This window comes from Triticum aestivum, chromosome 2A, assembly GCF_018294505.1.
Source record: "Triticum aestivum cultivar Chinese Spring chromosome 2A, IWGSC CS RefSeq v2.1, whole genome shotgun sequence".
NCBI classification, from domain to species: domain Eukaryota; kingdom Viridiplantae; phylum Streptophyta; class Magnoliopsida; order Poales; family Poaceae; genus Triticum; species Triticum aestivum.
This window is the reverse complement of record NC_057797.1, coordinates 736,532,302-736,558,380: the sequence shown is the minus strand read 5'-3', so window position 1 is coordinate 736,558,380 and position 26,079 is coordinate 736,532,302. Positions and strand designations below refer to the sequence as shown.

General features: G+C 43.9%; 3 protein-coding genes across 3 annotated transcripts in view; 2 read left to right on the top strand and 1 right to left on the bottom strand.

Annotated features, from left to right (window-relative positions):
• Nucleotides 1-1,947, top strand: part of LOC123190701 (uncharacterized) — a 6,610-nt gene extending 4,663 nt beyond the window's left edge. Inside the window, exons 10-11 of the mRNA XM_044603399.1 lie at nt 1,073-1,181; nt 1,281-1,947. Coding sequence (XP_044459334.1) covers nt 1,073-1,181; nt 1,281-1,578 — 407 coding nt within the window. The 3' untranslated portion in view covers nt 1,579-1,947. The remainder of the gene's footprint in view (nt 1-1,072; nt 1,182-1,280) is intronic.
• Nucleotides 1,948-2,330: 383 nt separating this feature from the next.
• Nucleotides 2,331-3,600, bottom strand: LOC123190702 (ethylene-responsive transcription factor ERF003). The gene is made up of 2 exons (XM_044603400.1): nt 3,376-3,600; nt 2,331-3,247 (listed from the first exon to the last, which is right to left on the bottom strand). The coding sequence occupies exons 1-2, from the start codon at nt 3,453-3,455 to the stop codon at nt 2,854-2,856; spliced, it is 474 nt and encodes a 157-aa protein (XP_044459335.1). The 5' UTR covers nt 3,456-3,600; the 3' UTR covers nt 2,331-2,853.
• Nucleotides 3,601-11,752: 8,152 nt separating this feature from the next.
• LOC123190700 (uncharacterized) lies at nt 11,753-15,043 on the top strand. The gene is made up of 4 exons (XM_044603398.1): nt 11,753-12,210; nt 12,784-12,927; nt 13,210-13,454; nt 13,699-15,043. Exons 2-4 carry the CDS (start codon nt 12,916-12,918, stop codon nt 14,723-14,725), a joined length of 1,284 nt encoding a protein of 427 aa, XP_044459333.1. The 5' UTR covers nt 11,753-12,210; nt 12,784-12,915; the 3' UTR covers nt 14,726-15,043.
• Nucleotides 15,044-26,079: the final 11,036 nt, after the last annotated feature.

Sequence of the window (26,079 nt, the reverse complement as noted above, 5' to 3'; positions counted from 1 at the left end):
GTAGGAGCCAGGATGCGACTCAAGGCACATCATCCATTCGTTGGGTCCTGTGAGAAGCTCTCCAAGGCCTGGGCGAGTGGGCGACCCATGCCACACTCAAAATTTCGAATTCCATAGGATTTTTAATTTGCATAGAAGGTGCCCCCACTCAAATGTTTTTCTGGGTCTGCTGCACCTGCTTTCTTCCAAAGGGCGGCCTTGCCCCCTTGATAATGGCGGTGACTCCCAACTGTGGCACCGACTTATGTAGACAAACATGTGACTTTTTATTTCAAGCATTGGCCAAGAATCATGATACTCCTACTAGTTTTGCTTGTCAGGCACAGTGAAGTCAGTTACTGTAGCCAACCAGTAGTAGCCGATTCCTGTGACCTAGTAAATTTGTTAAGTTTGGATGCAGTTATGGCTGCTTAAATTGACTGAAAATGAACTGTTCTAAACTGATTTAAACTTTGGAATTGGTTGCAAACTGATTCCTTGGTTAGGCTCTTCTGGAGCTCGAAGTGTGCTGGAACTTGTGAATAATTGGTAGAAATCAGGAAGGGCATCTCCAATGCTAGAGATGGTTATAGGTAGATGCTTAAGGGAGATAGAGAGAGAAGCATATGAGAGTCACAACCTCCAATTGAAGCAAATATATTGACAGGCGCTTACATAGTTTACGACCTACAGAAGGATTCCATGCACGTAAACAGCGCACTGTCTACCGCATGAAGCAGCAACACTGATGTTGTCCATGGTTAATAATTTTCCCCAAACTACTGTCTCATATTACACATGGCTTGAGTTGTCCTTTCGGGCCATATATGGTAAACTTATTTTCAGCATGATGAATTTTGTTAAGCATCCCCTCAACAGATCAACCATATCCGGCAGGGCTTATTTTTGTTAGAATGTTAGTTGAACAGTCTTGTCTGAAATGGCTGGAGTAGAGCTAAACCAGAAACCTTTTTACAGTAGCATCCCTTGCCTAACTTAATTTCTTTGTTTGTGATTCATTTCTATTGTTGTAAATTGGTAGCTCCCACTATTCATGCTTATGTTGGCTTTGCTGATTATGGAACTGTTCCAGAATCGAGAGCAAAGGATGCAGCCCCCCATTTCCGGATGAGTTTGCGTTCCCTAAAGAAAAAGGTCCACACGAGTTTAAATGGGCCTACCAAGAAAATCTCTGCCAACGGGTAATGTGATATGTGCAAACCATTTTATATTCCGTCATACTAATTTGTAGAGTAGTTTGCACTTAGATGTGTGGCATTAATTGTGTCTTTGTGCCGCAGTCTTCTGGATCGATCAGATGGCAACTCAGGGATAGAATCCTCGTGCAATGATAATCCCAGCTGCACTAACTCGAGCAGTGCTGTACCTCCCAACAATAATGAGTTCATCAACTCTGCAGCTGATGCTTCAGCTGATAACACCGTCGATGACGGCGTGAGAACGGTTTCAGAGAAACCGGCGGATGGTAAGTCTGTCGAAAACGGCGCTGGGACGGATTCAGTTGAACCCGCAAAGGAAGACGCTAAACCAACTTACGTCAGACGTGGCCGGAAAAGGGCTGCTCGTAGGGCGTTATGAAGAGGAGTGTAGGAGCAAGCACTTGTTATACCAGGTCGCAGTGTACTAATATTAACTGGCCCCAAGAAGGGGCGGTATGATACCTAGGTTTAACCAGAGCTAGTATTCATTTGATGGGATATCTCAGGTAACACATCATGTACCCACGCCCGTATCCATGTTGTATCACTGTAGGCTAGATGTGATTACTAGGTTCAGTAGCTGCTCTCATTCAGTCTCATCTAGATGTGGTCTGTATTATTATTGTTATTTGGGTAGTTTGTGAAAGACGGAAGCACAACTTCATCACTACTATTTGATTGTATTGTATTGTATCATTGATGATTGACAGTGCATGTTATGCTTGCATTTACCACACAAGCATTGCCACCAGCCATCGCATATCTGTGTCTGTTTTGGCATTCTATGATGGTCCTGTATCTATCTATCCATCCATCCATCAACTCGAATGGCTGACATATGCCATGTTCAAGCTGCTGTCACATCCACGCGGCCGCTTTGTTCCGTAGCGGGCGACTCGTATGGGTCAAACTCTTGTTGTTCTCCCCTGATTTTGCTTAGCCACGGAGTAACTGAACCTCCCGGAAATTTCGTCCTTGACGTCCTGCGATCTATCTATCCATCCATCTTGACTGCTCAAGATGGAATGGCGAGGACAGTTCGATCGGCCATAACATGGAGATGCGTCCGATCTATCGGCCATGCAAGCGTCACATCAGTCCACTGAGAAAAGATCTGCACTGTGCCGCTCGTACCGGGAATATCTTGCGCAGTTTCCAGAGCAAAGATTATACAACGAGAGAAAAAGAGAGGAGGCTACGACGGCCAGATGCACGCTGCTACGCGACAGAGCGGGACACAGTTTTCACATCATGACCCAAATCGAGCCCCCTTATCCTGAAAGATCCCCGGTCCCCTTCCCGTTGCAGGCAGACGCAGCAGAGCACGATCCTAGGGAAAGGGTCCCCGGCCGGTTATTGCAATGCCGCCGCCGACGACGACAAGGCCATTGCCCGATGCGATGATGCTCCTCCGTTTTCTCCGGCTAATGGAGTGTGTACATGACATGTGCCGATGATGAGCCACGGCGGCTAATGGATGGATATGGGGTGTATATTAGTACTGGTTTACTGCTACATGTTTTTTTTTACCTAACAAAACCAGGTCGGGAGAGACGAAGGGGATGTTCTGATGGACATGGAGATGGACATGGCCTGGCTAGCTAGCTAGGGGAGCGGTCGCTCTGGCTGGACGATGGTCGGCGGGATAGCCTAGCTAGACGACGGAGCTGGAGCAGGCGGAGGGGGCGACGATCTCCACGGAGCCGTAGTGGGTGAGCTCCCTGATCATCTCCTCGATGCACTCCTCCTCCTCGTCCACGCGCTTGACGACGTCCTCGACCCTGTTTCGGCGGGCGGCGCCGCCCCCGGTCCTCGCCGCCTTGGTCGCCTCGACGTTTTGCACCGGCGGCGCCGTCGCCATGCAGCATTTCTCCAGCTTGGCGCGCAGGGTCGCGGAGAGGCCGCCGGCGCCGGCGGGAGCGACACCGTTGGTGGAGGAGGGGAAGTTGGTGCGCGCCGCGGGCCCGCTCATGAGCCTCGCCGCCTCGTCGTACGCCCGCGCCGCGTCCTCCGCCGTCTCGTACGTGCCCAGCCAGATCCTCGTCTTCCTGCGCCCACCACCACATCCCAAAGCGCAAACACAACATCAGAACATGTCGATCGTACGTAACTGCACATAAAACTGCACCGACAGAGGTGGAATCGCACAGGAATACAGTACAGTTTGCGGACGTACATGAGCGGGTGGCGGATCTCGGAGACCCAGGAGCCCCAGTGCCTCTGCCTGACGCCCCTGTACCGCTGCAGCTTCGGCATCCCGGCCGGTCGATCGATCGCACGGTGCACTGGCTAGTGGCTACCCTACCCGGCCGGCCTCACTCTCGCCTGATGGCAGATACGTCAGGTGCCGGGCCTGCACACCGGCTTATATACCGCCGCTCGGGGCCAGGGCCAGGGTCAGGGGGGAAGACGCGGGCGGCAAGAGATGGACGGATGCTCAGTCAGGCGCGATCTTTCTCGGGATATACGACAATCAGCATGCGATATCGTGACATTGATCGGAGTGGATCGATCAGTGTCTCAGTGAGGCCAAATGTAATAGTGCAGATTGATGATGGTTCATTAACGCAGCGCGCTGACCGCAGCCTGTGGATGGATACGCCGCATTAGTGTAGCGTACGCCCTGCAGATAGATAGATAGATGGATGGATACAGGTACGCTACGTACGTACGTACAGCAAAGGTCAACAGCAGTACCACGGCGCGGTGGGGCCCACGTACGGTGCGACCTTGGTGCATGCGACCTAGTTAAGGTCGCATGGCAGTTTCTGTGGCCACTGCCGCTGTCGGGTTTGGAACATCTGGCCGTCCGGTCGAGCTCCGGGCCTGCACAGCGGAGATGTTTTTTTTTTAGTTGTACAGCGGAGATGTTTTTTTTTTTTTGAGTTGTACAGCAGTGATGTTTGAGGCCGGCACGTAGGCCAGTTACTTGATGTGGTGTGGACTGGGAGCGGGAACGAGTCCTTTGCAAGTTTGCACGCCCGAGTACCCGACTGACAATTATGTTTCACTATCGCGTAGGGGTAACCGGGAGTTAGGTTTAGGGCCGACGGTGCGCCATGCTTGGAGCACGGACAAAGGGCCTTTGTCGGCCACAAGGGCCATCCATGTTTCAGCCAAAAGAGGAATTTTCTCTTTTGACGTTCGATGTTTAATATTTGCTAAACTATCACTGAAGTGAAATTTCCTACAAATGACTCGGATTTCGAATAGAGTGATTTGTTTCTAGATTGACGGTGCCTCTCCTCCTTTTTTTTGCGGCAACTACCCCCCTATCTCCAAGCCGCGAAGAAAATATATATGATCGGCATCATTGATATTGTTGCATTGATTAGATTAGATCGGTGCACATTAACACTAATTAAGGATGGATTCGCACTAGGTGCAGCGTATGCCGATACACATTGGCGAAGCCAGAGGGTGGCCAAGGTGGTCATGGACCACCCCCGGATTTTGCCAATGCAACCCACTACTTTAGCCTAATAAACATTAGCTAGGGCAACAAAGCTCAAGGAAATCTGATCATGGACAGCCCGGCCCGACCACCTAGCTAAAAAAACAGGACATGTCAGGCTTACCATTCGGTCTAGGCTCATGCTTCATTTTGTAGCCTGAAACATAATTTGGGCTGGCTTTGGGCTTCCCTTTGATCCTTTTCAGGCCAGGCTTTTGAGCTTCGACGTGCACATACTAAAAAACTGCGTTCGAGCCGAGCTTTTTGGCTTGTGTATGAGCCATACCTAGACTTGAGAAAATAAGCACATTCAGGCTTCGGGCCACAATCAAGCTTTTTCAAGCCCGTTCCAAAACCCAGCCCGACCCAACACATGACCAGGGTTAGGCCCAAACCGGCAAGCCCACAAGATGCCCGATCATTTCTTCCTCCTAGAGTCATCAATTGAATCCTTGCAAGCGGCAGCGCGGGCTACCGGCAGCAAGAGGAGGGCAAGGGTGTTGGCGGAGGCCGGGGACGCAATGCGCCCGGGTGCGTGTGGCACAAGCGTTAAGGTGCATAGTGGCAAGCTAAGATGGTGATGCTTTTCAATCTTCAATCTGTTTTTTTTTTGCAGGTTTCAGTTTCCAATCTTCATTTGTTTGTTTTTTGCGGCTCATGAACTAGCTAGTAGTGCTAGGGTTGAACCACCATGTGTGTGGATGGAGAACCCTCCCTCTTTCGTCCGTAGTTTTATTGTGGACGATATATCTATTTTTGAGTTGAAATAAAGCAAGGCACGATGCCATTCCTTAAAAAAAAACTCCTTTTGAGGTTTTTTCTTTTTCTTTGGATGCTTGAACTAATTTAGTGCGTTTGTTAAAATTCAAATACACATACTGGTTGATGAATGTAACATTTGTATATGTGCCCGAAAAAAAATGTCGATTGGACCACCCTGACCCAGATGACCACACGCTAACCACACAAAGCATCACAGCCACTGATGTGGATATGCTGCATTTTAGTGTAGCGTACGTCCTGCAGACAGATAGATATGTAGTGTACGTACAGCTTGGTCAACAGCAGTACCACGGCCCAGTGGGTCCCATGGTGTGATCTTGGTGCATGCACACAGCACAAACAGAGTCTGCCTGCCAGCTGCTGTGATTGCTACCAGATGCGGGTTTTGGATCATCTGAGCGGCTGGTCAAGATCTGGGCTCTGTTTGGCAGGGCCAAACGATCTAGCGGAGATGTCCGTTGGCGCTACCGCACGTGTCCACGAGATGAAGAGGCCACGTGGGCATGTGGTTCGTGTGCTCTGGAAATGGAATGCCCGGGTTGACAGTTCAACCGGGAATCAGTGATAAAGTTTACGTGGCGTTATCTACATACTGTAGTAGAGAAAACTAGACCAGAAGGGAGAGAAGCCTTTACTAATTTTTTAATTAAGAAAAGAATGTGAGACAACAGCGTCCTCGAACCTCACACAGCCGCTTGCTCGCCACTAATAAGCTTCTTTTCTTTTTGAGAAAAGCTTGCTAGGCCTTTATTTATTAGCTAAAATGTTCAGGCCGCCACAAGTCACCCATGTTTCTGCCAAAAGAAGATTCCTTTTTTAAGCTCCCGCGTGCAAAATATGAGACCCCTTCCTACTCTCTCTCTCTCTCTCTCTCTCTCTCTCTCTCTCACACACACACACACACACACTTCGAAATCCATCAAATTTTTGGTAGTTTGACTTGTTTCTTTAGTCGTGGTGCCTCTCTTCCCTCCTCGTTCGCACATAGTAGCCAAAAAACGCGGCGAGTCAGAGAGGAGCACTCTGAGGAAGTTAGTTGGCATCGTGATGCGATCGAGCTGTAGCAATACCGACGGTGTAAAATCACCGCTTGCAAATGGCCTAGATACATCACCATGATCTCATTATAGCATCCAATGTACACTAAATTTAAGGGTGCCTCATTGTCCGACCATTCCCTTTGTGTGCCACCAGTAACTCTTTCTCACCGGTTCTATCCTTGTCTCCGCCGAGTTGCTGCCACGATCTCTCTCTAGTCATTACTACCTCATCGTCGGCAATGCCATCCTCATCTCCGTCCAGGTAGCTGGACCGCCTTAGCACGTCGCCCTTGAATTTCGCCGGCCACCGCTTTTCCTCACGCGTGTCTGACACCGTTGCGTGCAACCCCACTGTCTCGTGTACGTTGCCCTGTCATCAGCACCGTTGGTTCATCCACCTGCATCAAACCATCCCTCTAGGTCCGAGAGGCAGCGGTTCTTGTCTGGCGCTATTGCCTCCATGCCCCAACCATGACATGACCCTCATATGTGCCGTAAAAATAAAAATGAAATAAGGAAGAGAAACAAAATTAACCAGAATTCAACTATAAACAAATATCACAATACGTGCCAAGGTCTATTAACCAAAATAAATAATGAATTAGATAGCAAAACCACCCACTAGAAAACCTATACCAAAATATAAAAATATACAAATCTGAAAGACTGCCAGATGCAGAAATAGAAGAAGTGGAGAGCCAAAATATCAAATTAAAGCAGGAAAAAATCATTCAAATGAGAAATAGCTATTCTAAAAAAAGCAAGTTGTGTTTATTCTAAGAAAATCATTCGAATGAGAAGTACCTTTGTGATTGTAACCTTCATTTTTCTAAGAAAAAATCTAGACGACCGCGTGACACATGTAGTAAGCAATCCAAACAATTCAAAAACAAAATATCCGGACATTAGGTAACACAATTCGGAATTAACATGACAGGGACGCCTTTTAGTTTTTTTTGCAGCACATCCGACAAGTGGGCCCGGTAAGCCACATCTTTTAACTCACGCTGAATCTAGGAACCTGGATATCTCTGATCCTGTCTGCAATAAACGACACAGCGCATCTCGCTCATGTGCTGCTCACAGCACATCGTTATCGACGTCCAATCGATCGATAGATCGGACGGTCGCGATCCGCGGACAGTACTCCTTTGTCCAGGTGCAGTGGCCGTTTGATTTGAGACACCTCTCACCCCAGGAGAAGCCCCGCCTTTGCCGGAGCTCGATCGGCAGCGGCAGCGGAACGTGTCGCGGCTCCGGCGCAACGGGCGGGCGTGGCTCGCCGTGGGGTGTTCGGCGGCCAGGGGAAGCGTGGGGTCGCCGTCACGGCCGGGCGCGTGAACGTCGATCTCGCCATCTCGGCCACTGCATGACAACTGACAATGCGTTCCCTGGCTTGTTTTTACCCGATCGGCTGAGATCTTTTGTGCGCTGGGTCCGGACAAAAACTCGAGTCGGTTTGGCGTCTCCCGGCGTGCACAGATGCACTGCTCTGCTCTGGTTCCGACTGGTCGATGTTTGTTGCGCTCCATCGAAGGCACGGGACTGCGTGCCGTCGGAAATGATAATGCATATTAAGTTTTGGGGTTGGAAACCATGGGCGGAGATCACCGGCTGGCTTCCTGTGCCATCGTCCAACACATGCTTACACGTATCAATCTTACGCATCAGTCTTGCTAAGTCTCAGTCGGTCGAGACTTCGTTATGTCTCGATTGACGCTATATTTCTTTGATCTTGCATAATTTTTTTTATTATACTATATCACTTGATTGAGACTTGGATTTAAGTCCCAGTCCACTCAGACCTAGCCACACCTTACATGCATGGATGCGTGCACCGAAGCTGGCCAGGTGCATGTCATGTAGGTGTGGAACTTCACAAGATGGATCGGTCATTGGTGCGTAGGAGAGTCACGAGAGCGAGCATGAAGGCCGGGAAGCCATATCAGACCACGGGCAGCAACTCCACCCATGTTACGGGTTGACTTTAAGGTCTGGGGCCGCAGCAGGAGCATGCTGGAGGCTCCGGTCGGCGAACCCAGACGCATACGCCGCTGTCACGCTGGTGTCTCCCTACCCTCGCGGCCTCGCCGACATTTGTCCACGGATAGTCCTAGACGTACGGGCTCATCACGGGACTTTTACGGGAGAGAGAGCTGTCCTTCCCGATCGAGCCTGATCTGACCAGTCATTTCTCCATCGCATCATCTACCTCAGGTCACTCACCCCGGCCACATGTTGTGGCAAGACGAACAGTTTGGAGATATATACCAACCTCCAGGTGGCTCGATGCCTCGATCATTCAGTTCACCCGGCCTTTATCTGCAGGCGTCGATGACGGACCGGTCCGGCAGCCATGTGGGACTTCGCCGGCCGGCAGGCATTGCGCGCGATCAGGCCGTGCATTTGCCGTCAACATCTTATCCGCGGGCGCGGGCGCTCACCTGACTGACCCAGACGGAAGCTGATGGTGCCTGCTTTCGTGATCGGAAGCAGTTTCTTTTTCTCTATGCAGAAACGGATGGTGAACACTTGTCCCTGGGATTCTTTGGGAGCCTCACCGGATTAACGTGATTACGTGAGGCTGCTGGTGCTGGCAGTTTATCACCCAATTATGAAACTGATGGCGCGTGATTTGGTGATCGTAAGCAGTTTCTTTTTCTCTATACAAAAACAGATGGGCAACAGTCAGTTTATCACCCAATTACGAGGCAGCTAGCATGGCACGGACTGTGTTATGTTATCAAATTTCATGTCCAACTTTGGGCCGACATTTCATTTCATTTGCCCTTATTCGAAATGACACGTCCGCGTCCAAATTGACGACAAATTCAGAAAAATAGAACTGACAAGTCGATGTATGAAGCGACCAGACATGAGACATCAAGGTTTGTAAAAGGATAGGAGAAATTTTCAAATTCAAAACAATAAAAAAAACAGTTTGCCTTAGAGAGGATTGCTCCGAACACACATGAAGTACTGCGCATTGATGAGACAACCTGCTATGCATATGCCTAAAATTGAATTTCAAACAAAAATACAAACTGGTGTTGCATCTTATTTTTATTTCCATTAGAACTGGTGCGTTGATGTTCAAAATGACAAGACTGCACGATGTTTATGTAGGACTAAATCTAAAATTTAAACAAAACTATATTGGGTTGACAGAGTTTTGCCCCGACACTTCATATTGTTTGAAATTACCGAGACACGGCAATGCATATGGGACTAAAATTGAATTTCAAACAAAAAAACAAACTATGAAGGTATCTCATTTCTTATTACCATTAGAACTGGCACATTGATAGAACTGGCCCATGGCGGATCGTTGGAAGATTCTAGAAGACTTTGTGTGCAAGACAAGAAGATGGGATCATGGAGGATTCTATCTCTCTATATGTAGCCGACTAAGTTTTGTAGCCCTAGGGCCCTCGATGTGTTATATAAGCAGGGGTCCGGGCTCGTAATAAACACATTGAAATATCAGGGGTACTTCGTACTTTGTAATACACTCCAACACGATAAAAACGAAGAGCAAAACGTAGGGTATTATCTCCTCCATAAGAGTCTGAACCTAGATAAAATCCTTGTCCTTGTTACCATCGTGCCGGGTCGTTTAGCTAGGATACCCTACCAAGGGATCTGTAGGATTTAGCTCCCACACTCATCTGTACTGTCACCGGCTTTCGACGTACCTTTTCCATATTGATCTCCGGGATCTGGGGTACCTGCGGGGACTAAGAACGAGAAAGAGATAAGAGAAAATTACGTTGCAATGCACATAATACGCTGCAAATACACATAACACATTTGGCATTAAAATCAATACCAACAACCCCGTGCGCAAGTACATAGCGCTACAAGGCAACGCATAAGCCCATAGCTAAGTAGTCATGCATTACAAAAAGAACCCCTAATTCTCTCGCATATACAACTCTCATAACCTTTTCTTCATATGTACACGTAGTCGCATTCAAGTAACGTCAAAAGACAAAACAGTCTCTCCAACGCATAAATGATTGTGAGTTTATGTTTTCATCATCTTTGGTAAAATCAAGTCCACCGCACATACACTCATAACACGCTCTACCACATTTTTTGCGAATAGTCCCAAATTTAATTCACTAGTACATGCTAATAAGGACGAACACACTGGATAAACTTTTGTATTTCCAATGGTGCAGTCAGCCCAGGCTGATTGGGCTGCGACCCGGGTCATGGCATTGTGTTTCTTTGCTGACTGTAGCACACATGACACTGTTCGACACTGTAGCAGGTGTTCGGCCTAGGGCTCGCTTGGGGCCTGATCTGATTTGGTATACAACTCTCTCTTTCAACTTCGATACCATGAGATGGGCCTTGGAAAGTTATTGAATAAGTAGGGTATTTGATTGACCAACTGAAGTGGTTGTCTGCCCAAGGAGACTAAAATAATCAAGGAAAGAGGTATTCAGGCAAGTCCACACAAAAAAGCACAAAAAGATGATAATAGACACTGGAGTGCTCACGTATGGGAACCTCGTGCGCCGCAGCCCACTAGCGCGAACCATTCACCCACTGCTTCGCTCAATTTTGCTATTGTACTCTGCTGGTGCAAGAAAAATACCGGCTACCATTTTTTCACTTTTGAAAAATTGTTGAAATGAAAAACATGGATTAAATAAACTTTAACGAATTCGGAAAAAATGTCCATAAATTTAAAAATAGTTCACGAATTTGGAAAAAAAATTAGAACTTGAGAAAATATTCAAAAATTTGGAAAATACTTGCAAATTTGTGAAAAGGTTCATATAACTTAAACATGTCATCATATTTTAAAATATTATGAATTTAAAATAAAAATTCACCAAAAATGATTTTTTTTCAAGAATATGAAAAAATTTGCAATTTATTTTCATCAATATAAAATTTTTCACGAATTTTAAAATGTTCATAAATTTTAAATGAAAAATAGAAAATGGAAAAGGATAAATAAATGAAGAAAAATATATAAAACGAACAAAACCTAGTAATAACCATACAGAAAACACAGAAAGAAAGAAAAGGAAAAAACCGGGGTTTGCAAAACCAGAAAGCTAAGCTGTCTCAGGCCCGTTAGCTAAGCGGATGATGTGCGCGATTTACTCGCAGGCGACGGGTCGATTCATAAGGCCGGCCCAATTTGAAATGGAGGCCTGCTATCTCGTGTTACTCAGCCCAAATATAAAACCCACACCACCACCAGCGCGCAAAACCCTACCTACATCGCCCTCCCTCCGCCGCCTTCCCCAGCCCTCGCCCCTTCCCCTTCGCCGACCGCCCGCTTCCCCGACCGCCTCCTTCACCTTCGCCGACCGCCGACCGCCCTCGTCCCCTTCCCCACCGCCTCCTTCGCCGACCGCCGACCGCCGACCGCCGACCGCCCCCTTCCGCTTCTCCGACCCCCGCCCCCGCCCCCGCGCCAACGGACGTCTAGGGTTTCTCAGGAAAAGAAAGGCGCGGGGAAATGGTGGTGGGCAGAGCAGCGGGCGGAGCAACGGGGGGCGGGAAGAAGAAGGACAAGTTCGCTGGTGGCGGTGCGTCCTCTTCTCTAACCCGGGAGGAGCGAGAAGACATGCTAGATGCTTTAATTGAGAAGGAAGTTCAGAAGAGGATGAACAAATTTAAGGGGAAGAGTCGGGACAAGTTTGAGCTCTCGGTAGAAGATGCAGGGCTGCGATTGAAGATTGCCAAAGAGGAGCAGACATCACTTTCGGTGAGTTGATGCCCTTTGTTTCATAGCTTATGACCTGTGGTTGACGTGCTAATTTAATATTGATTTGTTAGTTTTATAGATTCTTGTCTGCTACTTGTTTAGTTGTATAGGCTTTTCTGAATTTCATCAAGATTGGATTGACCATTACCATGCAATATGGCTTCCCATTACCACATGAATTCTCTTTGTATACTGTACTCCTTATTTATGAATAACCTTCAGATTACTAATATGGTACTGTAATAGAAACAAAAACCATAATATTGATAAATTTTTAGGCCTCACATATTCTTGCATGGCCCCTTACAGTGTCTATCTGTTCATTTATTGGCACGTGGCCTTAAATATGATATCCATGACATCATGAATCACATATAAGCCCAAATAACATAAAGCACTATGAATTTTCGATTTCCAGTTCATTTTTCCTGTGAATATGTAGGGCCATAACCTGCTCTGTTTCAGTTTCACTCAGTGTAACAGGTTTCTGGAGCTGATACCTAAGCAATTGGATTTTTAATTTCTGCCTGCATGAATTTTTTTAAATGCGTGCCTTTGTTGTTTTTTGTACAGACCTTACCCAGATTTGAGCTTGACATCGACTGTGATATTTTGGAGTACATTAATCTTCTGAAAGATAGAATGTTTCATCACTGAACACGTGGGTCGTATTGCTTTGGCGGTGGAGTCGTGGCCACCCCACCAATGGGCGATGATGTAAGTTCACACTTTTCAGTCATTCCATGTATACAATCTTTCTGCCCAGAGCTGTAATGATTAGATGTTTCCGTACCTATACATGTTTCCCTAGAGCTATAAGACTAGTCATAGTGGTGAGTAACTTAGAGTAGTAACATGCATATGTTAGTCTACGTTACTACCTTCATAGTGGGTAGTTCATAAGTGTGATAATATACAGACCCTCACTCATTATTTTGTACAGTCATTTTGCATTGGGAAGTGCTATGTGAAGATTCTAATGATTTACTTATCTGGCAGGAGACATTCAACATGATTGAATTCATGAAGACAACCCAACGAGGCTCTAAGCGTTCTGTTATGCAGTGCATTTTTTGTGATAATGATCTTTACTATCAATTGTTTAGAGCAACTCCTGAGAAGGACGAAGACAGGTATACTAAGGGGAACTTTTACAGACTTGGTGGTGCTAAAAGGGTATTCCCGGAGAGCTTATTTGGAGAGCTTAAAGATCTTGAAGGAGCCCCTGAGTCCTATCATGATGTGTAAGTAATTACTTTCACAAACTCACTTAGTATGCAATGAATTCCTTAGTTTACATCCAGTAGGTGCTGCTAGATCCCACCTTCCTCACCTGCGTTTTTGAGTTAAGCTCCATACCAGATTTTTTTTTGTTATCTGCTGTATGTAGCATCCAGCTACTGCCTTTTTATCCCCCCACCCCTCTCCCGAGTTGTTGAGTGGTAGCTGTTGTATAATGATATTCATTCTTCTTCTTTTTAAATACAGTGAGCAGATTGCGGTGTACGCAAATGTATTCAGGAAGATGGTTGAGAAAGTCAAGAAGCTCAAAAAAGAAACGGCTAAGAAGTTTGATCCTGATCGTTTGCCCCTTGTGCAGCTTCCAATCGTTGCTGTATGCGAGTCTGAAAGGTTTCCAGCAGTACTAAGGTTCACGACTGGTAACTTTTACAGCTCAACACCGCAGCACGTAACTAGCACGCTTCGGGAACTTGTACATAACTGGGGGAGGTTGTCCAAGTTGGCTTTCTTGATGATTCTGGCTGTCATTGAGTTTGACGTGGGATGCTACGATTGCAGAAAGAGCTTCAACGAAGCTAGAGCTAATTTGCACAACACCGTGAGGGCGGTATCTACACTTGAACTTGACTTCAGAGGTCCTGATGGGCATTTCAGCCTGAAAAAGCTGCTGGGCGTGGGCGGCTGTGTTCATGTCCTCAAGTTTGAGTTTGATGATGTGATCCGTATTATCATGAGGGCCAGACATGATGCACGAGGTGCAATCAGAGAGATTCGAGCAAAACTGGATATCTCTACAGCTGGAGCTGATGTGGAGCTTGCTGGAGCTGATGCCAAGAAGGTGATATCTTCACATGAGCGAAAAGAAGCTCAGACCAGGGAGCTTGCTGGAGTTCGTGCTGAAGCTGATGCTGCTGCTAGAGCTGATGTGAAGAAGACGCAAGCGAAGGTGTCAGTCTTGACCAGGGAGCTTGCTGGAGTTCGTGCTGAAGCTGATGATGCTGCTAGAGCTGATGTGAAGAAGACGCAAGCGAAGGTGTCAGTCTTGACACCTTCAGATGGAGCTGATGTGAATGAGTTGCAAACGAAGGTGCCAGTCCCGACAACATCGCGATCTTTGGTTGAGCTTGCTGGAGCTGATGCCAAGAAGGTGATATCTTCGCATGAGCGAAAAGAAGCTCAGACCAGGGCGGTGCCACCTGATGAAGTTGAGTGGGCAAGGTGGCAGAAGTGTAGGCGTGCAGGTCTAAAGGTCATGGACCTACTCATGGAATGAAGATGTCTGTTCTTCATGTGCTAACCTGTCCGCTAAGATGCTGTTTTCGCGTTGGTGATTTCAGAACTTCTCCACTGAAGGTGATGGATGTAAAGTTGTGCAATGGCCGATGGCTGATATGTGTAATTGTCCATTCTCTCGGGTTTAGAATAGTCAATTGACTTGAGTATGTGGTGTGCAGTTCTTGATGCTGCTTGATGTTAATGCATACCGGTGATTTTCCACTTGCACACTGAAATTTTCAGCTATGATTCACCAACCTTTGTACATGTATATGCAGCTGAGAAACTTAATTTGAGAATGTATTCTTGATGCTTACTTCAGGCTCTCCTTGTTAATGGGTAGCGCACTATTTGATCCTTGTGTCATCTCCTGAATGCAACTGGGTGCCTAGAGCTGATTGGATTGTAAAGAATTATTATTATGTAATAACTTGCTCCAGCAAGGCCAATGCCTTGAAGCAGCCAGCTCTGTGTGTCACTTGTCCTGGAGGGCTCAAGCTCCTTGTTATATACCACAAGAAGATGGTACAGATAGGTTCTTGTTCTTGAGTTGATGAAGCCATATTAAAAGCTCCAGAGATGATGAAGAGAGCGTCTCACCTCTTCTTTGTGTATCAGGTACCATTGCAAGATCTTGATTTTCTTTTTTGCCCTTAGGTTCCTTCATTTGCTGCATTATTTGGAAATCACATACAGTCATATTAAATCAGAACTGGCAGTTTATCACACGTCCGATGGATAACATGGGTTTAACTCAACTTATTTGAGAGTTCTTCATCGAACGCATGTAGTTTAGTGCATACATTTTTCTTCAAAAAGTTAGCATGTGGCGGTATCCAGTAACCTCTTAGAGTGGCGCTTGTGTCAACTTCAGGAATTCGGACTGGGGAAAACCCCCAGAAATCTTTGTAATTGAATAAACATGGACGGAATTATAACTGTAACTGTAATGCCTGTGAAATGGAGAATTTCCACCATCAGGGGCAGGCCTGTGTTTAACTCAATAGTGAGATGATGTATACGTCATCTCACTACCGAGCTTGCAAGCAAAAGGCTAAATGCTCTTGTAGCTTTGGTTCAGATCCCGCAGGCTATCTGAAGCAGCATAGACTGAGTTTGCAAGCAAAAGGATCACATAACCTGAAAGTATAGGGAGCAGTCTTTTGTTCCAAACAATAGCATTGATGCCTGTCAGTTTGCGGGTAAGTTACATTTGTGCGATGGAGAGGTCAAGCAGCAGTTTGTTGATCTCTGATTCTCTGAAACCTGATCCTTATATAACTGGATATTGGTCAATATTGTTCAGATCACAAATTCTTGATTGAACTTTTGGTCTTTCAAATATAAGTACACGATAATATTCAGGTCCAAAGATAAGTAGTAACCTATTTGAGCAAGTTGGAAACACATCCGTATCAGTAGTAGAAAAATTCCTACGTGCATTGGGATACTGACCTGCAGGTACCGTAGTGTGTGCTGTTTTTCAACTCAACCCTGCTCCTGATTGTTTGTTGACTATTGAAAGACAGTATATGCCTACTCATAGGCTCAAGACATTCTCTCTATGTAATATAATGTGTACTTGTTGTCATATAGGTTACTGTGTCAGTGATTATTTGGTTAATAAATATTGATTGTGTCAAGGAGCTCTTTGCGGCTGAAAGAATATGGAGTTGGCAACCATGTGTTGTTCATCTAATATAGAGTGCTATAGATTTTATAATCTTCTTACTAAGTGCTAGTAAGTCAGAGGTTTTGATCTTATTTAACATAGACAATTAGTTTACCTCACTTGTCTAGAGCAGAAATCATTGTATTTTTCAGAGATTTTTTAGCTAGTCTTGCTTGCCTGGCCGGTTTCTGGTTGGAACTGTCCAGCAACCAAGACTTGTGAACGTACTCCATATCGGGTCTGGATTACACACTAGCCCAGTCCACATGTATGCCTATTTTTCAGAAGATGACCATGATCAGTACAGTTGAACTAGATTGATGGTGCAACCTCAACTCCAAACTGATATAAGTACCAAGCATGGATGCATTCTAACTGTAACTAAATAAAATCTTGTTACGACAGTAAAGCGTTAAGCTGTACCATGTTCTCAATTGTTGACTGTTTACTGAACAAAGCAGTGAAGATGATAGATCTAAATCCATTTGTTATGGACCACAAGCATGCACATGAGGCATGGTCTTTTGTGTAATGTAGAAAACTGGCAAGTAAAATTTTGGTTACTTTAAGGACTATATTTTAGTACCTTACATTCTGTTAGGTTACAAGCAGCCATATCAAAGGCCACACCAAAAATCGTTGTGCATTTAACCTGAGTGGGTTGTCTCTATATATTGTTCAATACCTAGTGCACATGGATAAGTCATTAATATAATGCATATGGCATTAATTATTTTCTCTTGGTGTAGAAAAACAGCTTGCCAGATTTTTTTTAACAAGAGCCTCATGCCTCTGTTGAAAAACCCACTGAATGCAACTTTAGTTGGATAAGATGGCATCGAGACAGATGAAATGAAGAGCAGGCTGCCTGTATTTCTTATTCTGGCGGTATGTAGTGAGGAGAATGGATCAGTTTGTTTATTGTGCCCCAAATTGCTATGTTGTTTGAGTAGTATCTGAGACGCATAGTGATCTGTTATGTCCTATTAAAAACGTTAGTTGTATATAAAGATTGAAGAAACAAGCTTATCAATCAGCTAATGGTGTTATTGTTGCAAGGATAATAATTTTAAATTATTCCTAGAGTGAGTATTCTCTCCATAGATGTTATTTTTTCTTCTCACTATTGTACATGATCATTTGTCAAGGTATATGAAAGCTCATCTGTTCAACATGCTTTAATTCAAACTTTATACAAGGTGCAGATTCAGCAAGTCCGAGGAACAAATCTGTTAATTTGTAGTATGCCGTGGTGCACTAACAGTTACTCAGTAACTTCGTTTTCTTGTGATGTGGGTGCCATGAACAGCTCTCCGTCCCTTGGCCGGCTTCACTGGATCACATTGGAGAACTTCCATGGATTCATGGTATGTCCCCAGAGCAGCTGCTGCATCACACTATCTGCATCCTACCAGTGCTAATGTGTTAATTAGTAGAGCTGCAGTGCTAGCAGGATAGAAGGTCATAACAATTGCAGGAAGATTATGCAACATATAGCAGGGTAATTAGCTTATCTACAAACCAGGTCAGTGTAAAGCCAAAACCTTGAGAAAGCAAAGGATACTGGTTTAGGATTACATACAGATTTTTTTCTATAAAAGAACAATTGTCCAGTATAGAGAGGATGAGATGATAAATGATTTTTTGTAAAAAACAAACAGACACTGAATGCATGCAAAAAATACCTTTAGAACTTGAAGCACAGTCAGCTTGTTTCCCTGGATTGGGTCAACAGCGGCCGGAACCACACTTTGCCCAGCAGGCACCTGTAAAGCTTCAGAGAGCAGGGAGTATTGTCCAGGTGGTAATTTGCACGTTCTTCGTCATAGACAGCCTGGTAGAAGCTTTCCAAAGCCATCTACTACTCCAATCAATCAATTTGCTAATCTAAACTTGTCTAGTGATTACAAGGTGAACTGCGCTGTCAGTTCACTGCCTTATGTTGGCCAGGTTTCCAAAAGTAGTCCTTGATGTTCCAAATTTCTACCTTGCTACTATGCATGCTAAACTTATAAACTTGTAAACACATGTTGCTGTTCTGCTGCATAAATAGGTAATAAACTTGGATCTGTGTGGAATCATTATCAAGTGTTCCATATGTGCAATGAGGCAATAAAAGCAGTTTTAGTTTTCATATGCGTACCTGAATAACCTTAAAAGAAATGTACTTGTACCTTTTTCTAGTTTGTTGTTTTTGTCGATCTTACGTGGCCGACTTTGAATTTTTTTTTCTCGGTTTCTATGGATCATATCATGCGTTAGATCCCTACGCGACATGTTATCTACTCATGTGCTACATCTCTTATTCTTAGCGTAGCTAGCCGTTCTAACTAGGGCTGCAAACGAGTCGAGCTCGAGCGAGTTGGAGTTGGCTCAGCTCAACTCATATGAAAATTCGAGCGAGCTCAAATTAAGTGAAGCTCATGATCGAGCTGTAGAGCATGACTCGTGCTCAGCTTGTAACGATCTCGAGTCGATCTCGAGCTAGTTTCGAGCTAAATGAGATGGTAAAAATTATAAAACTATGAATGAAAAACAAAAAAAAAGGCGAATATACTGGGAACATTTGCCAAAAATATAGGATATTTAACACATAGTTGACCACGTGCCATAATTAGGCCTAAATCTTCTCTCCAGTTAATTAAGTTTCCATATTCGTTGGTAAATAAAATGGAGAAAAATTATGGACGGCATATATGGTAACAAATTATCTTATTTCCGTTTAATATATAGCATGATCATTTAACATAATGATATTCTGTTGAGCTATCGAGCTAAAATTGAGCGAGCCAACATTGGCTCAAAATCGGCTCGTTTCTCGGTCGATCTACACAAAGTGTACAAACTCAGCTCGTTTCTTTTAGAGTCGATCTCGAGTTGAGTCAAAAAACGAGTCGATCTCGAGCGGCTCACGAGCTTCGAGCTTTTCTTGCAGCCCTAGTTCTAACAAGACCGATATATTATCACTTCATCTGTGATTGTACATACTTCATATCTTTTAGTGTGCCTCTCTCCGGATGAGTACTCAGTAGTCTTTATATATTTTTCTACGTTTTGATATTTCTCTTTTGCTTTTGTGTGTCGCCATCTGTTCTGTACTTGCAAAATCATTGGTTTGCATGTTTTATGTTGCAGAAGTTCTCCTTGCGCTTGAATATCTTCACATGCAGGGAGTCATATACCGTAATAAGCCAGAGAATATCGAGTACGTGATAATGGTCACGTCATGCTATCAGACTTTGATCTCTTGCTAAGGTCTTTATGAGCTTCTGTATGGTAGCCAAAGGCAGGGGGTGCACATATACATTCTTGTATGTTCAGTTGCTATTATGTTCCTGTTAATAGATCACGCAATTCAAAGGAACAGTCCGAGCCCTTGACATCATTGTTTTTGCATAAGGGCTACTTCCTGTTGGAAGATCCACTAGATTTCATGATCTGCTTCTGTTATTGTGCAGTCAAACATTGATGAAGCATGTAGATCCTCTGTTTTGTTCTTTGTGCTAAAGAAAAAAAAATGTATACCACTCTTTTTTTTTGCGGGTGCACTACTTTTCTTCTTCAAAGGCTGCAGTTTCATCTAGTACAAGATAAAAGGTCAGGAAACCAAGCTGAAAACTGTAAAAACTTCGGTTTCCAGACACAGCTTACTTTGTTAAAAGATCTCGTAAAAAGGATCTCAGGTTCCTTTGTGCAAGAAACTGGTTTTCCAATCAAGAGAAAAACGTTAACATTGATCACGAATATTTTTTTCTTTTCAAAATGAAGGCATAAGATTTGCCCCGTCTATTAATTATGGAGAGAACAGAGTTTTACAAATGACCCTCAAACAACACATGAATGATTACTCTCACAATATAATCGTTGCTAGCTTCTTGCCTCCCGAGTTGATCCAAAGCTTTGTGTTGTTCATGATGATGTTGAGCAAGATTGGCGGCGGGTTGCTTTTGTGGCGACTCGAGCATTTCTTTCATTTTAAATGGTCCAAATGACCAACCTGGTGAGGGATGCCATTGCCTTCCTATTGCGAGTGTTCGTGCCGGTCCTATTAGCCCACCAATCCTCAACGGTCTCTTCCAAATGCCAAAATGAAGTATCCATATGCTCTAGGTGAAGCTTCTCGATGACCAAGTTCCATAGCATAAGTGTGTGATGACACTTGAAGAAGAGATGTGTCTTGGACTCTTGTTCTTGCTTGCAAAGGGGAAACAACCCATAATTTGGCCACCCATGCTTGGCCAACCTATCCCGCGGTCCGTATTCTATCTTGAATCGCCAACCAAGCAACAAACTTGACCCTTGGTGGCGCCTAAGCTTTGCAAAACATTTGCTTCATGTGGGAGAGAATCATGCCCAAGAACCATGCCTTGTAAGTAGAGGTTGTCGAGTAGTGTCCATTGGACGTGTGCTTCCAAATGATGTCATCCTGGGTTCGCTCATCTAGTTGGAAATCATGCACAAGCATCCATAGGGTGTAAAATTGTCGAATGTGTTCAACGGAGACCACGATAGAGGGTTTGATCTTGAAAATCCAAGCGTTTTCCTTTAGCGCCTCCCGCAACTTCCAACTTTTCCTTGAGGATACCTCAAAGATGAGGGGTGCAATCTCAATAGGCTTGCGACCGAGGAGCCATGGGGGATCTTCTCCCCATTACGCATGGTGATGGTGCTGGAGGCATAGAAGAAATTTAAGTCCTCATCGCATGGGTTTCCCATACCTTTATTTGGCTCTTTGATACCATAGCCAACACAATCTCAAAGGCCCATGCAAATTTGTCGGTGTTGAGCACCACAAGGTCATCTTAACCTTTTGGCTGACAAACAATGAGACTGGCCATCAGACCAACCGAAACCGGTGGTGATGCACCAAAGCCTCTTAAATTATTTGTTAAAAGGTTGTGACGAGGCAATGTTACACCAGAACTACATTGTCGATAACAACCCTAAACCTTCATCTATGCTAGTGAACCGATGAAAGCGAATGTATCTATTATAAAGACTTCAAATGTGGCTGCCTTCTCTTGTGAAGACTTCGCTGTATAAATCTTTTGGATACAATTCACAATGTTTCATCCAGGAAAATATCAGGTGCTACCGTGATACGGGCATCCGGGAGCCGTTGGATCTCTGATTCAACGACATCTGAGAAGCTATTGTACCTGCGCACAATTTTCAGGCTCTAGGATGACATTTTCATAAAATATTTAAGAGCTCTCGGGAACCATCTAATCTGAGATCCAACGGCCCAGGAGTCCATATCACGGTAGCACCTAATGGCCAGTAACACTTGATACTTTCTCTGTTTCATCATACCGAAATTTGCTAGTCTTTATAAAATATAATCCTAGCATTTTGTTGATTGCATGACAACTTTGTTCTCCAATATGAATATGAAGACCTAAGGATAAAAAGGCAACCAAGACCAATAAAGAAGTTGCATACCCAACTCCATGTCCAACTGCTCCTCCTGAACTTTCTCCATGCTCCTTAGGCCCTTCCTAGTGCTCCAGGTGGACAGGTGCTAAGCATGCCAGATAAGCAAAAAAATGACATGGCGCAGTAATTAAGGAGAAGAGAGAGAGAGAGAGCACTTTGGTGATTCCAGAAAGAATCAATGCCAAGCACATGAACCTAGACAAACCATTTAAATGAAGGGAGTTTGACCAATGGATAAAAGAGTTTAGGTGCTAAATCATTAAAAATAAAGTGAGCTTAGCAACAACAAGTTAAGCACCTATGCATTGGAGAGTTGAGTTAAGCTATTTAATGCACTTAACATCTCATCTAAGCACCTTTGCATTGAAGAAGGTCTTAGAGGGGGAAATACCCTTTGGCTCCCGCATGTATATACACCCTATATGGGATATTTTTTTAAATAATTAAACAAAAAGTCAAAGTACTTCAAAAGTATTTTTAGATTAAACTTGACTTACTTGCGCACTAGTATATAAATTTTCACAAAAAAACCTACGTTGACTTCACAGCGAAAAAGACAAAATTTATTTGCTATTATAGGTCACTATTCATACTATTTTGACCGAATATTTGTCTTTTTTGAAAAGAAGTCAAAGAGGGATTTTCTTTTTGTGGAACTTTTCTCACTAGTACAATGAAAGGTCAAGTTTATCTCAAAAATATTTTCAGAACTTTTTGACTTTTTGTTGAATTGCAATTTTTTTCCCATATAGGGTACATATGTATCCAGGAAGCAAAAGTTCCCCTCCATCTTAGAGGCTGCTACACGCCACGTCAGCCCACCTTCTGATCCAGACTCTTAAATTATAATTTGTTCAGCTTTCGGGAATTACATAGCCCAATAGTTATGTTTTGCTCTGAGTCCAAAACCTTATTTACAAACTCCCTCTCCGTCCGGAAATACTTCTGGGGAGTATGTAAATACTGCTTCCAATGTTGACACTGTTGAGTGTTGGTACTTGTCTTTGAGTGAATTATTGTGGCACTACATTCTTTATTTCTATCAATTCCCAGAGAGGCAAAGATACTTCAACTTCCTTCTGTTCTATATATATATAAGTTGGTCATTGCAATCCTAAATCATTTAAGTACTCCCCTCCGTCCCATAATATAAAAACATTGAAACGAAGGGAGTATTTTATTAAAAAAACTATACTTTTCGGTCCTAACTCTTAACCAGTGATCCCTCAACTTCAAAGATGGATAATTTGCATCCTCAATCCAACCAAAGCTGTTTTTGCGTTGACTCCGCACGGTTTTGATTGGTTCTTGTCCGTATGGCATCTATTTCTCCCGTCCCCGCCACACGACGTTCATCACCACTAGTCCACCACCGGCAGAAACTCGCGCGGCTTGCGTCGGGCGTGCTGGTGCCCGCGTCGGACTCTCCGCCCTCGCTTGGCTCAGTGCACGGCTTGCCCTTTGCGTTCAAGTCTTGCGAAGTGGACGGGCCGCCGGGCTCATCGGGGGAGCAGCTCGACGTCATCTAAGCTGCTGCTGTCCACTGTCCTCACTGACAGAGTGCTCGCTGCGGCAACCTGGCAATAGTGCAGCGTTTAGCCGTGTCATCCCCTTGGCCGCCACTACAAGAAATATGTCAACTTATAACCTTCTGTCAGTGACCCTCAAAGAATTGGTCATAAATTTATGACCATTTTAGACCAATTGGTCAAAAGCTGTTCAGGGGGCTCCAAACCCTAAACCATTGCGACCATTTTGGTCAGAAAGGTCGTAATTTCCTTACACGAAATGGTCACAAAGCAAACAGTGCTAGTCCGCTGCCTTATTTCTAGTTGTTAATGACCAATATAGATGGTCATAGCCTTGTAGATTGTGGTGGATTGTGATGACTAGGCGCCATCTCATCAGTTTTGCCTATGTGTCATGCCCATGTGGCAGTTTTTGCCCTAGGTTGTGAAGCAACCTATATTTCTATCATTCCTAAAATTCCCAAAAAAATCTCATAAATTCTTTGGGGCATATCTTCATCAAATATGTAAAAATCCTTCCTTGCCTAGTTCAAAACTAATTCAACAATATTCATTTTCCTATTCTGTTCACAACAACACCTTTATGAAGGAAGTGCTATTTATATATTCTTGATTGCCCTCTGAATTTTTGGGCACTCTTTCCTATCCAAATAATTACCGCATGACAAAATTCAGCTCCATTTGCCTACCAAATCTTCCTCGGCAAATTTCCAAAGTTTTTGTCCACCTAGAAGCATTGTGAAGGAAGTACCTTTTTTATATCTCTAAATGACATGAAATTTATACAGTTCCTTCCTATGCCCAAATTATCACCCTCCTCCAAATTGCAGCTCAGTCAAATCATCTATGTGAGCCCAGGTTCAATTTATATTTTATGGCCAAATTAGCACGTTGCAAAGCAAGTGTTATATATACCCCTCCTATTACCCTCAAACTTTTCGGGCACTCTTCCATACACAAATCATTGCCACATGCTAATATTCAGCTCAATTTTCCTAGTAAATCTTTCTCGGGAAATTTCCAAAGTTTCTACCTCGAGAGAAGCTTTGTGAAGTAAGTACTAGCTAGGCTTACCCAAATGATCTGAAAATTTACCAGAGCATGACCATACCTAAGTAACTTACCTACACCAATTTTGAGCTCATTTCATTCATCCAATCTCTCTCACTAGTTTTCCCAAGTTTCTGTCCATAGAAGAGCATTGTGAAGGAAGTACTACTTTGGCATGTCCAAATGGTATCAATTTTCTACAATGCTTTCCTATGTCCAAATAACCATCCTCCACAAAATTTCAGCTCACTCCATTCATTATTTTGAGCCCAACTTCAACATTCATATTTTTGTCCAGCGTGGTACTTTGCAAAGCAAGTACCACCTAGGATCCTCCTTTTGAGCTAAAAATTTGTGAAGACATTCTTCTTAGTAGATGATCATCGTCATCCAAAACTCACGCCCATTGGCCATGTGCATTTCCCATTGATCAAACACTTGGCTGCTAATTCATGTTTGAGCATCGATCGGTCTCCTCGTGAGAATCTTATGTTGTAATTTTCTTTCTAGCACCAACCTGGGGAGTGCCCAACCCACTAGACATGCCTAGGCCGCCCAGAACACATGGCAACATTACGGTCACGCGGTGACCACGCGACGGGCATGCGAGTTTACGCGCTCTAGAGTTGGGGCCCTCGGCCACCGCCCAAACCTCGACGTATCGCCACCAAACCATGTATTTATGATTAAATAGGTCCTTATGTAACTAAAAATGATTTTTGGAAAAAATAAATAGCAAACTATGAGGCAACTGCAGTTCAAATTTGACCCGCTTCCAACTGAATCGGCGGAAATTTGTCTTTTTCATGAGAGGTGGATCAAAATTTTTTACACCCAAAAATTTTGTCAATTGTGCATTAAATATGGCCTAGTATTTTATAAAAATGATTTGGTCCAATTTTGCAACAATTATTTGGTAGTTCCTTCACAAAAAAACCTCCTTTCGGGCACTCAAAAAATGGAAAATGGTTTTTTCGTCCAACGAAAATGAAAACTTCCTTAGACAACATTGTTTGTCATTCCAATATGCACTCTTGTGCACAATATGAGATCATTTGAACAAACTATGCCATGAATGTGGCCATAAGATTGATCATTTGGCTTGAAAGCCATTGATCTCCATACATGATAGCTCGTTTCTGAGAACACTTTTTTATAATAATTTCCGTATTACAAGTTTGTTATTTTTCTTAGGAACTTGGCCACATATGATGACACAATGCGAAGGTTTCCCAATTTTTTGATTTTTTTGAATTTTTTATGCCCGTTTCAAAATGCGGTCAAAACGGCGGGAATGACCGTTCCTAGCTAGTGGTTGAATCTTGGATTTTTGTTGGTGTTTCTCTGATTAAAAAGATACTTATGTACCTAGAAATGATTTTTGGAAAAAATAAATAGCAAACTATGAGGCAGCTGCAGTTCAAATTTGACCCGCTTCCAGCTGAATCGGTGGAAATTTGTCTTTTTCATGAGAGGTGGATCAAAACTTTTTACACCCAACCATTTTTTCAATTGTGCATTAAATATGTCCTAGTATTTTAAAAAATTGATTTGGTCCAATTTTGCAACAATTATTTGGTAGTTCCTTCACAAAAAAACCTCCTTTCGGGCACTCGGAAAATGAAAAATGGTTTTTTCGTCCAAAGAAAATGAAAACTTCCTTAG

Coding starts and splice junctions, on each gene's coding strand:
- LOC123190702 (XM_044603400.1), bottom strand. CDS start 3,455: ATGCCGAAGCTGCAGCGGTACAGGGGCGTCAGGCAGAGGCACTGGGGC. Junction 3,248..3,375: donor GAGATCCGCCACCCGCTCAT/GTACGTCCGCAA, acceptor TGGTGGGCGCAG/GAAGACGAGGATCTGGCTGG.
- LOC123190700 (XM_044603398.1), top strand. Junction 13,455..13,698: donor CCTGAGTCCTATCATGATGT/GTAAGTAATTAC, acceptor TTTTAAATACAG/TGAGCAGATTGCGGTGTACG.